Source organism: Felis catus, chromosome A2 (genome assembly GCF_018350175.1).
Source record: "Felis catus isolate Fca126 chromosome A2, F.catus_Fca126_mat1.0, whole genome shotgun sequence".
Taxonomy (NCBI): Eukaryota; Metazoa; Chordata; class Mammalia; order Carnivora; family Felidae; genus Felis; species Felis catus.
This window is the reverse complement of record NC_058369.1, coordinates 101129298-101143025: the sequence shown is the minus strand read 5'-3', so window position 1 is coordinate 101143025 and position 13728 is coordinate 101129298. Positions and strand designations below refer to the sequence as shown.

General features: G+C 38.5%; 1 protein-coding gene and 1 long non-coding RNA gene across 2 annotated transcripts in view; one reads left to right on the top strand and one right to left on the bottom strand.

Annotated features, from left to right (window-relative positions):
- The window catches only part of COL28A1 (collagen type XXVIII alpha 1 chain), a 176515-nt gene extending 165699 nt beyond the window's left edge, over positions 1-10816 (top strand). Inside the window, exons 34-36 of the mRNA XM_006929203.5 lie at positions 5974-6166; positions 8614-8786; positions 10108-10816. Coding sequence (XP_006929265.3) covers positions 5974-6166; positions 8614-8786 — 366 coding nt within the window. The 3' untranslated portion in view covers positions 10108-10816. The remainder of the gene's footprint in view (positions 1-5973; positions 6167-8613; positions 8787-10107) is intronic.
- Positions 1-13728, bottom strand: part of LOC123383885 — a 146164-nt gene that overhangs the window by 107942 nt on the left and 24494 nt on the right. The gene's annotated exons all lie outside the window — the stretch shown is intronic.

Here is a 13728-nt window from a genome sequence, read left to right as displayed (position 1 = left end):
CTTGTTCTCCCCCCAGCCTTCTGAACTTCCTTTCTCAATTGTTTTGGGGGGTTCTCTGTTTATTCCTTAAATGTTAAACTCTTAACTTTTCTAACATCTGTTCTTAGCCTTCTCTTTCTGAGTTCCAAAGCCACCTATGTTAACAACTCTCAAAATCTGCCTCCCCAGTCCAGATCTTTCTCCTGGGCCCCAGGTTTACATTTTTTGTTATCTGTGCAGATCTTACTCTGCGTGTTCCACAGTCAGCCAACATGGAATACGTTCACAATGCTGCTCCTCCAGATTGCCTTCCTTAGGGATATAGTCCCACCAGCCAGCCAGGCACCTGATGGGAAACCTGGATGCACTGGTAGCTGTAATCTTACTTTATCTCCATACTTGCTGGTATTGTCTTCTTTGGTCTGTTCTTATCATCTCGCAATCCATGCTGTCAACTCTTTTCTCCTCATCCATTCAGATTGAGGTCTCATCATTTCTTTTCTATGTTAATAATATGGTCTCAAAACCCTTGTCCTATCTCTCTTTTCCACATCCTCTCCAGTTTACTCATTACTTGCTGATAGTGTCATTTATTTTTTTACTCTTAAAAATAACATCATCAATTATTTCTCCTAGATATAATCCCATTTTGACTGAATTTCCTTTAAAAACCTGTCCATAATACAGTGACATCTATTTTAACTTGGTTTAAGGCCCCCATGACAGTACATTAGGAAAAATAATATAAACACTTGGGTATATCTATATCTTCTCCTATAGGATCCTCCTAATAGGGTATTGAATTCCTCCTAACAGAATTCAAGCAAAATTCTGCAAGTTGCTTGATCATATTATACACATTATTAAATGAAATAGTCTATTCATAATCAATGCTCTTAAAACATGTGGACTTTTCAAACTTTCAGAAACAACTTGAGACCGAGACTAGTGTTAGTTTAGCTTCTCCACCGACAGGAAAATTAAGTTGATTTCCTGAAATCAGACCTAATTATTTGTGAGTGTCCTTGACTAAGCCACATATACAGACATGGTTATATTGATCAATATTATAATTTGTTTATAAAATAAAATTAATATTCTCTCATTGTGGTGGTCAAAAAACTCAAATTCTTGATAAAACCCTATGAAACAACCAATATTAGTATTGTTTAGTGAAGTTGCTGTATAAGTGCCATACGTTACTAATAATAGACTTATTAAGATGCTTCTATCTTATGAAGGGGTAAAAAAAAAAAAAAACACTGCAGACTGATCTAGAAGAAATATTCTGGACCTAGAAGTTAGGAAACTTAGCTTGTATTGTCAATGTTGAAACTAAATGTTTATTTCCTTAGCTCTGTAGTTGTTTTTTTTTCCTATGTTATTATTTCAGAGATCTGGATGCATCTATTTAGTGTGTTGTGGTCTTTTTAAAAGGACTTTAAAAATTTACAGTGTATCTGACAGTGAATGACCTCTTAGAAATAAAATCTGATAGCTGCCTGACACTGCGTGAATCACCTATTACTTAAGGTTTCTGTTCCCTCATTTGCAAAGTAAAGGATTGTTGCTAGACTCTTCTTCCTTTAAAAAAAAATATGATTAGAAAGAAGAGTCTGAAACATTTACTGGGCAACGGCAGAATGGAGGGCATTATACTCATGTAGAGGAGGTTTTAAACAGAATAAAATCCTGCAGTCTACCTTCTAGGAAAGCTGCAGACCATCAGGGGAGGCACACAGCCCAAACTTAAGGTGTTCCTAACAGTCCTCAGCAGCCTTTACTGCAAATAAAGAGCATCAGTTTAGATATGTGCTGAGAGACCTGGCAAAGAAGTGTGGTCACCTGGGAAGAGTCAATTAAGGTTAGAAGCCTAAGAAATCAGGCACCTTGAAGGCGCTGGCTGTGGAGCCAGCTGGCAGGAGCAGAGTCCCCACAACCAACCAAGAGAAACTTGGATCCTCACTTTTGGAAAAAGCAAAGTCCAAACACATGGGCTAATGCAGATGATGACTAACATTCATCCAGAGAAGACATGAGCTCAGATTTGAAGAGCCTGTCTGTAATATATGCAAGATTCGGGGTAATGAATGACAAGACAAATGTTTGGAAATCACAAACCAAATGACCTTTTGGAATCGTGTGGCACCCTGGCTAGTAATTCTCCTTTTAGCTCTCACGTTTGCTTTCTAGGATGTTGCATGAAATCTGTTTTCTCCTCTTAAAGATCTGCTCTAAGGCTGAAAGAGACTGACACTGTCACATGTGCTTGTCCAGCGTCACAAAGTAGCCCTGGACTCTAGGTGTTGCCCCCTCACGTGCCCCTAGCTCCTCTTCTGTGTTGTTTTCTGTGGGGAGTCCCTGCTCGGAGCTAAGACCACTGGTCTCCTCCAAGGAAGGCTGCTGAGGTGATAGGCTTTTGTTTTAGGTTTAAGATTTATAAAAGATCAGAGAATGCATAAAACAAGCAGTTGAGTGCCCGCCACCAGGACATGACTCAGGTTTCCATTTGTTCACTCACTCTTGCTTCAGATAAAGTTAAAGTCCTTGCTTGTTTGTGGTCAGTCTGATCCTCCTCCTCCTCCTCCTCCTCCTCCTCCTCCTCCTCCTCCCCCTCCCTCCAAAGGCAATGACTACCCTGAATCGGGTGTGCATTCTGCCAGTAAAGGTTGGGACTGCTTAAATACCACTTTTAGAGAGAGAGATGTCAGGGTCTAATCTTTTCTTATTTTAAAACAATGACATTAAAACCTAAAGGAATGGAATTAACCCAAAGTCCCCTCTCTCCTTCTCTCTCCCTCCAATGCACTCTGAATTTATCCAGTGACTACTATTTGCTGTTTGCTGTTCTATGCAATAAAGATTTTTTTTTTTTAATTTTTTTTCAACGTTTATTTATTTTTGGGACAGAGAGAGACAGAGCATGAACGGGGAAGGGGCAGAGAGAGAGGGAGACACAGAATCGGAAACAGGCTCCAGGCTCTGAGCCATCAGCCCAGAGCCCGACGCGGGGCTCGAACTCACGGACCGCGAGATCGTGACCTGGCTGAAGTCGGACGCTTAACCGACTGCACCACCCAGGCGCCCCTGCAATAAAGATTTTTAAAAAGAAGACAAACAGGAAGGAAAGAAGGAAAGAAAGAAAATGTGGCATGGTTTAATTTCTCTTATCAGGGAGGTGATAGTTACACATGTGAAACAGGAAAGGATAGGAAATAATGTAGGATTAAAGGTTAACTCCTAGATATCAGGGCCAAGGCAGGGAGCATTTGAAGGCACTATGCACGTACTGGAAGGGGAGCATTAGCACTGACTAGGTTATTGGGAAAGGTTTTGGTGCTGGGGACCAACTTTTCCTGGGCCCCTTAAGAGGGCAGACTTTGAGAGCCTGAGGCAGAATGAAAGGGAAGAAATGAAAGGTCATAGCAAGGTGGGCTGAGAGGAGTGGCTGGTGAGGTAGCGTGTGTGTGCACGCGTGTGTGTGTGTGTGTGTGTGTGTGTGTGTAGGAGACACAGTGTGGCAGGGCTGTGGAGAACAGTTGAAGAATTTTTCACCTATCAAACTAGTAATTACATCTTTTTTCAGTCATAATAGCTAGGAAATGGTGATCATTTAAGAAAAAACACTAGTGAGAATGCAAATTATAAGACTTTTCTGGAGAAGACTGTCTCATAAGCTTCAAATATGTGTGTTCTTAGATCCAGCAATCAGCATGTGGTTTCCAACAGAAAAAAAAAGAAGCAAATAAATTAAATGTTTAAAAAGGTATTGTCATTGTATATTTAAAGGAAGTAATATAATTAAATGGTATTTTAGGGCCACAGTAATATAGTAAGTTCAAAAAAGGAACATAGAAAACCTGTTAACACTCCAATATTTTTTATTTGTTAAAATAAATGCACAGAGGAAAAAGATTGAGGTAAAAATACACCTGAATATCATCTATGATTATTTCTGGGAGGTGGAATCCCTTGTGATTTTTATTTTCTTCTTGTTGCTTGTCCAGATTCTCTAAATTCCCTTCAAGGACTGTGTTTGTTTTTATAATAAGAAAATTATAAAAATGACAAACCATAATAATGATGCATTTGTTTAAATAATCTGAAATCTCATGGAACCAAAAGGGAAAATAATTCTCACTGATGAAAAAATATTAATTCCATTTGCTCTAGAACCTGAGGTATAATGCTCTAGCAGTCAAAATTCCCAAATGATGCTGTGACTGAGAAAGAAAACACACACTCCTACACTTACAAGAGGTAAAGAGTAACTTATGAGGCCCTAAGGCTTGAACAAGGGAATGATTTAAAGGCCGAGTTAGTTCCTTTAAGAAAACTGCTGCCCAGTGCACTTCTTCAAAGGAAACTTCTCACCTGACAGATAGTAGATCTGAAGTGTAGCCTACTGCCTATTGGCTTTTTTTACGTTTGATAAACTACTCCTTAGTCAAGCTTTTAAGTTATTTTTTTCCTTAACAAAATATGTGCAAACAAAACAAAACCAAAACATAGGATTTCTTTCTTGAAACAGGCATTTCTCAGATTTTATCACCAGCTTACCAATGATTTGGGGGAGGCTCTTTATTCGTTTGGAGCTTTAGGTTCCCCTATAGAAAATGAAGTATTCACAGAATTTTCCTTTAGCCTTAAAATTCTGTAGTTCAATGATGACAACAAAATTTCACATTCAAATCGATATATTGTACACACAAGACCATTCTCAAAGAAGGAGGAAGGCCAAGTGACCCATCGTTTTATCTCCATTTGTCCCAAAAGTTGTGTTTTGGGGCTAGTGACATACCATAATTGTATTTGAATTGAGTGCTCTTTATATTGGGCTGATGACTACATCAGTCCCAATGGAAGTGTTTGCTTTGATTTACCTGGTAGTACTTTAATCATTGTAAAAATGTACACAATGAGTAATAGAACTGATTAGTCCTTCCGTGTGTGTGTGTGTGTGTGTGTGTGTGTGTTCTCTGTGTGTGTGTGTGTGTGTGTGTGTGTATGTTTGTGTGTGTCTATAGTTTAGACAGCAGAGAGCAGCTAATGATAACAGCTGGCTCTGGTCCCAGGATGATAGGAAACACAGGTAAGAAAACATCAAAAAATGACTTTACTTAGTTCGATTTGCCTATTTAAATAAATAAACAAAAAGAAAACAAAAAGAGTGCCTTGCAAGGATAAGTGACCATACCGTGCTAAGACCAAGATAAATGATTGACTCAATTCCCTGTAGCTGGGGTCCAAGGGAAAAGAAGTAAAAGAACTTAATTGGTCCCATAAAAGACTGACCTTGTCAACAATAACTGACATGACTTTTTTTTTCGAAACAAAATACCTTTTTTGCCTTGTCTCATTACATATCATAAATTCAGACAGAACTTGGAAACTTGAGTCCAGAAAACTTGCTTTTGACATTATGTTCCTTTGTTCCTTCACTAACAAACATTTTTAGAACTTCTTAGAAGCTGAGCATCCTGCAGCATTGGGCATTTGCTGGGGTCCAGATAATAGGATGAGACGAAAAGCAATTGCTACTATTTTTATTTCACCTGCATGATTGTACTCTGCCACCCAATTCCCAATCCCAAAATCATTTGAGCGTTTGTTGTAGATATTTTGGAATATATTGTTAATTTCTCTAGTGTTAAGAAATGGAAAAGTCCGTTAAAAAGGCAAGATCAAAGAAACTAGTGGTTATTTCCCCTCCTCATGACAGTGAGTATGAAAAGAATGGAGATAAACTTCTCCCAAGCCCATACCTTTCATACTCTGAATGTGGATCTCTCCAGAAGGCCAAGCACAGGGACATCGGTGCCTGGCAGAAGGGAAGTCCATAACTTAGGTACTCTGGGATGCATGACACAGAAGAGGGGCATCGTTCCCTGAGCTTTTATTGAAATAATATTGGAGAGTTGGGGAGAAGAAGCAATGCTGAGGTTTTCCTGAAATATTTCCCCAAACTAGAAACGTGAATTTTTTTGTGTGTAGGTCACTGTCTCTGGAGCCCAGGACAAAGAGAAAGAGCCTAACTGGGCTGACGGCCTGACTACCACTCCTTCACCTGAGGCTGCTACCACCCAGGAGCCATTGCTCAGCCTCCCTGAGGAGGGGGCAGAGGGTCTGGAAACAAGAATTCCAAGTCCCATTTTGAACTTAAAGCCAGAAAAGTTGGCGCACCAAGGTAAGAGATACCTGCCAACCAGCTGCTGCATCTACAATGTCAAGGCACAGAAAGGGTGTGTCTCTGAAATCTCATTCAGAAATAACATGTGTTGACTCAGGGAGGACAAAAGACACTTTTCATTTTATTATAGGTAGAATAAGAAAATAGAATGGTCATAGGACAAATTTGTGCAATAAGAAAATTTTAAAGCTCTTATGTTTAGTTTTTTAGAGATTTAGGAGTTTTTTTAATGTTTACTTATTTTTGAGAGAGAGAGAGAGAGCGCGCGCACAAGCAGGGGAGGGGCAGAGAGAGAGAGAGACAGAGATTCCAAAGCACGCTCCAGGCTCCAAGCTGTCACCACAGAGCAGGGCTTGAACTCACGAGCTGTGAGATCATGAAACTGAGCCAAAGTCAGACACTTAACCAAGTGAACCACCCAGGTGCCCCATGTTTATTGTTTTTTGTTTGTTTGTCTGCTTGTTTTATTTAAATGCTTTTACAAGGGTACCTGGGCAGCTCAGTTAAGCATCTGACTCTTGGTTTCAGGTCAGGTCATGATCTCCCAGCTCGTGGGTTTGAGCCCCATGTCAGGCTCTGTGCTGACAGTGTGGAGCCTGCTTAGGATTTCTCTCTCTCTCTCTCTCTCTCTCTCTGCCCCTTCCTGGCTTGCTCACTCTCTCTCTAAAAAAATAAATACACATAAAAAAATAAATAAATTTAAATGCCTTTACAGATGATTGTGTTCTCATTTTGCCATGGCCCCTACCACTCCCTATTGTCTTATATGTGGCCTTGACTCATGTAGACATTTGAGGTTTTGACTCCTAGATTATAGAAGAGAAAAAAGTTAGAACCTAGATTCCAACTCATCAACATATTTTCTGTGGAGTTAGTATCTATAGAAATTAATCATTATATACATCGTTTCTGAAGAACATGCAAGAGAGACAACATCTTTGCCCAAAAGAACTTTAGATTGGTTTGACAAGTTACACGGTATACATTACTTAGTTATTGTTTTTAACAGTGGAGATAGTGAAAGTCTGCTCCATTCCATTCGGTCTAAGGAGTCTTCATAGGAGAAGGAGATTTGGAAGTTAGTTTTAGAAAATAAAGGAATACAGACATGCTCTATATCCGGGGAAATGATTACGGGAGATGGAGAAAGGACTTGTTTTACAATTGAGAAATGAAGCTTATGGCATATAAACTGTCTCACAGAACACAAGTCTCAGGCAGTAAGTACCTACTTGGTTTTTGTGGTTTTTCTCACCTTGGAATCACTTCCTCAGTAAGGAATACTAATCAAGACACTAAGGAGTACCATGAAATAAAGAGAGATTTAATGAATGGCTTTCCTAATGTAGTTCTCCTTTGTCTTTTTTTCCTCTTTACAATGGAAGTGTTTCTGAGACTTATTTGCAAATAGACATTAAAAGGTCATGATTTTATTGTCAAGAACTATTCTTTTTATTTATTTTAAAAACTTTTAAAATATTTATTTTGAGAGAGAGAGAGAAAGAGAAGGGGAGGGGCAGAGAGAGAGGGAGACAGAGGATCTGGAAGCGAGCTCTGTGTTGACAGCAGACAGCACAATGCAGAGCTCAAACTCATGCACTGTAAGATCATGACCTGAGCTGAAGTCGAATGCTTAACCCACTGAGCCACCCAGGAGCCCCAAGAACTACTCTTCTTAAGAGAAATCTGTGATATAAAGAGAGCCCTTCATTTTGTTTATTTATTTTGTGGTAACTTATTTTATTTTCATTTATTATTTCATTTGTTATTTTTATTATTTTATTTATTATTTTCATTTTACATTTCATTTATTTATCTTGAGAGAGAGGGAGAAAGGGTGCCTGTGTGTGCAAGAGCAGGGGAGGGGCAGAAAAAAAGGGAGAGAGAGAATCCCAAGCAGGCTCTGTGCTGACGCTCTATCCCACAATCCATGAGATCATAACCCGAGCCTGAACCAAGAGGCGGGCACTTAACTGACCAAACCACCCAGACACCTCAATGATTTTCCTTTTCTAGTGGGCACAATTACATGGGATCACAGTGGCGCTTTCTAGAGGGAATGTGTACAGAAGGCTGAGATCCTCTTTATTCCAAATGTTAATCTGATTTTAGATCAAGTCCAAAGTAAACGAAGAACTCCTGTTTTTCTCTTGCCAACTAATCCCTGCAAGAGTGTTAGCCAATGAAGGCTCACGGTGTTATGTTTTCAGGGAAATATGCATTTTTAATGAGGTTGCATGAAGATCAAAGGAGTATCCAATAGTGGAGTTTCAGGTGCTGGAGGAAATATTTTAGGTATCAGGGAACACGTCTTTAACTTGGAACCATATTTTCTTCCTTGATGTGTTTCTGTGCATGGAGAATAAACTTTACAAAGCTTTCTCTTTTCATCTTTTCAGGGGGAAAAAAGCCTATAATAACATGGTATCCTTTTCTGACTCTAGATCCTAGATGCTTGGAACCCCTAAAGCCGGGAGACTGTGGCGAATATGTAGTTCGGTGGTATTATGACAAACAGGTCAACTCCTGTGCCCGCTTTTGGTTCAGTGGCTGTAATGGCTCAGGAAATAGATTCAACAGTGAAAACGAGTGTCAAGAAATCTGCATTCAAGGATGAGTAAGTGAATCAACCTCTAACGAGTGTAGTCTGCACACCTAGAAAGAGCTTCTATAATTTCAACACATTCACCCAATACAAATAAAACACCACACCTGAGTACCTACTGAGTACTTAAAATTCACAAGCATAGGTGAGTCCTTACAACCACCCCTAGGATGTAGGTATTAACTACTTTTATAGGCAAAGAAACTGAGGCTCTGAAAAGTTCAGGGACCCCTGGATGGTTACCCAGCTAAAAAGTGGCAGAGCTGGGGATTTGAGTCAGGGATGTGTAACCTCAAGACACAGGCTATCACTACATCACAGCCAGCAATGTAGTTCTGATACGAATTATGTCAGATTAAACACTTGGCCCAACCTCCCAACGTCCCCAGCCCCCACCCAGTACATCTCACTGGTCTCAGTGCCCAACCCCCTTACAGCCCTGTCTATAGCAAAAGGGAAGTGGTAGAAAAGATTTGAGTCTGGGAATCAGAAGGGATGGGAGTGTGTCTGTGCATAGCATGTGGCGAGAACAGAAAGACATCCTGCTTGGGGGAAACGCAGCAAGATGGTGATTATGGGAGATGAGAGGTACTGGGATAGGAGTGAGGTGCTGAGGGTAGTTAGATTTTTGCCTCCCTAGCCCTGAAAGTGATTGAGAAACCAATCTGAATGAAAATTCAGGGGTGCCTGGGTGGCTCAGTTGCTTAAACATCTGACTTTGGCTCAGGCATGATCTTGTGATTCATGAGTTCGAGCCCTGCATCGGGCTCTGTGCCAACAGCTCAGAACCTGGAGTCTGCTTTAGATCCTGTGTCTCCCTCTCTCTCTTCCCCTCCCCCACTTGTGCTCTGTCTCTGTCTCTCAAAAGTGAATAAACGTTAAAAAATTAAAAAAAAAAAAAAGAAAACTACTTAACTCAAATTTATTAACAATTGTCACTTCTCACTCCTCTAACATGTTTGGTAACAAAGGTAAAAAAACAAAACTATATTTAAGACAAAAGTTGTAATTTAAACAAAGAAACTCTTTTCACCCTTCCTTTAAAATATGTAAATGAGTCACTCAGTTTTCAGGGGCAGAATGAGAAAGCACTTGATAGCCAGGGACTCGCTGAAGACCATAACGGCTCTGGAACAGGGTATTTTAAAGGCAAGACTTATTCTGAAAACTGAGCCACTAAACTGAAATACAACCCAACAGAGTAACAGAGAATTGGCTCTGTCACTTTTGTAATAATTTTGCGACATCCAGCCCGGGAAGATCATTAGTTCTGAGCTGTGCTTAGACAGCATTTTTATATATCATCTTACAACACACTTTTTTCTTCTTTCAGGCCTGTGACCCTCATTCAAGTTTGGAGATACAAAAAAGGGCAGTCCAGGAAGAGGAAGCTGGAAGAATAGCCATCTTAACAAAAACAATTTTGTGTGGTTTAATTACATTTTTATTATGTAATATTTGAGACCACAAAAGAATACATACGATATACTTGTAAGTTACCAAACACTATAACAAGATGAACATCAGTGAACATATCATACAGACAATGAACCAGACATAATCAATTCTGTTGAAGCTTCCTGTGTTCCCTTCTGCAATCCCAGCTCCTTGTTCCCTGCCAGGGATAACTCATCTTGAATTTTGTGTTTACCACTTCACTTTTCTATCAGGTTTTTATAGGTAATTTTACATGTAAAATCATTTTTTTTGTAGCTCTGCACAATACATAGTCTTGCTTATTTTAGAGCTTTATAAAAATGGGGTCATGTTCTAGTCTTCTGCAACTTGCTGTTTTCATTCAATATTATCATTAATCTATATGTTTTACCATATCTAAATGTATTCCTAAGTAACTTATTATTTAGGTTTTTTGAGCTTTGGAACATTTGTTTCGTAATATGTAATTCTTTGCAACTTGGTGTGTCACTGTATTATAATTCATAGATGTCCATTTACGTTCAAAGTTGCATCATATCTGTGGGCATATATCACAAAATATGTTTAACCATTGCTTTGTCTATGATTAAACTGTTTCCATTTAATTTTTCCCCCTGTTCCATCAGTGTTGCTACAAATGCTCTTATGTAGTTTTGGGTGTATGGGTACCAGTGTTTTTCTAGGGTATATACTGGGTATAATGATGGAGTTGTTGGGTTCCAGGACATATAAATATTCAAAAATAGTATATTATACCAATTTTTCCCCCAAAGTGTTTTGAACCAATTCATTATAAATTCCCACCAGTTGTGTATAAAAGTTTCCACTGTTTGATAATCTTGCCAACACTTAGTATTGTCAGACTTCTCTGTTTTGCTAAAAGTGGGTGTAAAATGGTATCTTGTTTTAATTTGACTTTCTCTGGTGGCATCTAACCTTGTTTGTTTACCATCTGGGCTGAGGCTTCTGTGAAATGTCTGTTGATATTTGGAGAAGATTTTTCTATTGGATTGTTTGTCTTTTCCTTCCTTATTTAATTCCTGGAGTTCCTTATAGATTCTGATATTGAATTCTTTGTTTATTATTTGTGTCCTCATATCTTTCTAAAAGCATTCATTATCATTTCACATAAATTAATATCTTAGAAAAAATTCTTCATTTAAACAAATTCATTTAAAGTCACATCAGACTCTGAGCACTGGGAAATTTTAAACCCAGCTTTAATCAGGCTCTTAGAATTGCTAACAATCCTTAGAGTCTTCTAGTCCTATGTCTCCTCTGTTGCTTATATCCTTCAGACAAATACTCTAAGTGACTGGGTCGTCATGGGGTGAACATTTCTGGTCGGACAATTATCTCCTTCTGAGGCAGCCCATTCTTTAGATAACATTGACTCTCACGGATGCAACTTGACCTGGATGTCTCCTTTCATTCCAACAGCTCCTGCTCTGACCTTGTGGAGCCTTTCAGATGGTTGTGTTCTTGTTTTAAAAGAGTTGATATGTGCTCCTTCATTCTGGGTGCTTTGGTGGCTTCCCCTATTTCCACGGCTCTTTTGTCATTTTGACAAGCTGAGCATGTCTTCGAGCTTGGGACAATGTTCTTGGTGACTGGTGTATGAGCGAAGGGTGAACTAGCACACCCTCATTCTAAATATGATGTTGCTGTAAAATATAAAAAAATCTAAGATGGCTTCCATGTCAATAGAAAACATGGGAAAATTTCCTTCTGTCTTGGAAGCAAAAAGAAATAGGAATTATGCAGCAAGAATTCTAAGTAGTAAGTAGGACTATGGATTGTAAAGACAGCAAAATTAAAGACTTCTTTTCCTATTTCTCTCTGAAATTGACCAGAAGGTTCAATTTTATTTTTACCATCCTTCAAATTTGCCCTTAAACTCCATACTCATGATTTCTTGACATTATTTTTAAGAATTGATGGAATTTTCCAGTTATTCTCTCCTTAGCATATTAGTTGGTGCCATCTTAAATTTATCATTTCAGAGATTTCCCTCTCCTACATTTTAAGGAAGGATGCTATGGTTTTGCCAGCATCTGCAACTTGGTTGGGGTTTTTCTCAAAGTGGTTCTATTATGAATAAATCACTGCTTGGGCTTGTTTTCAGCTGTTTAAAACGTTGAAACATTCTCCTCCTTAAAATGCTTTAGGGTTTCTCCATCTTTGAGACACAGAGAGTAAACCTTCCAGTGTAGTATTTGAGGGCCTTCAGGACATTTCTGCTAGTTACATTACTAGTTTACTTCCCTCTGGGTTCTTACACGTGTTTTTCAATTCAGCTATAGTCAAACACTTGCTCCTTTATGAGCGCACCATTTATTTCCCTTTGGAGTATACCCTTCCTCACTGCCTCCCTGATGGCCTCCCTCTCTCCCTTCTTCATTTACCATTACGGAATGCATTTCGTATCAGCAGATAAAGAGCTACCCTAGGTTTAAGTGCTTCACAGCTGCTTGTTTTATTTAATCAATTCATCTTTGCTGGGCCTTTAAATGTTCCCAATCTTTTGCTATGACGACCAAAATTTCATTGAATATTCTTGTATACCTCTGTCTTTGTGTAAGTATATTCATAAGGCAAAATAGGACATATAGAATCTATCGAATATATTCATAGGGCAAAATTATATGGAAAACTGTAAAGACACAGAGAATGTACTTCTTAAAATCACTTTAAGTTTTTTCTTTTAATTCCAGTATAGTTAACATACAGTGTTATATTAGTTTCAGGTGTGCAGTGTAGTGATTCAACAGAGAATGTACTTTCAATAGGCGTGTCAAAGTGCCCTCCTTAAAGACTGTGCCAATTTACATCCCTCCAGCATAGGAGTGTGCCTGTTTTTTCACCTTCTCACCATCATGCAGTGTTATTAATTATTTTATTTTTTCTCATTTGATGGTTAAAAATGGAATCTCACTTTTATTCTTTTCAGTTTTTTTCAAAGGATGTTTTTATTATTTTATTTTATTTATTTATTTTAACTTGTTTTATTTCTTATTTTTTAAAATTTACATCCAAATTTGTTAGCATATAGTGAAACAATGATTTCAGGAGTACATTCCTTGGTGCCCCTTACCCATTTAGCCCATCCCCCCTCCCACACCCCCTCCCGTAACCCTCAGTTTGTTCTCCATATTTATGAGTCTCTTCTGTTTTGTCCCCCTCCCTGTTTTTATATTGTTTTTGTTTTCCTTCCCTTATGTTCATCTGTTTTGTCTCTTAAAGTTCTCATATGAGTGAAGTCATATGATTTTTGTCTTTCTCTGACTAATTTCACTCAGCATAATACCCTCCAGTTCCATCCACATAGTTGCAAATGGCAAGATTTCTTTTTGATTGCCGAGTAATACTCCATTGTATGTATATGTATGTGTATATATATATATATATATATATATATATATATATATATATATATACCACATCTTCTTTATCCATTCATCCATCGATGGACATTTGGGCTCTTTCCATACTTTGGCTATTGTTGATAGTGCTGCTA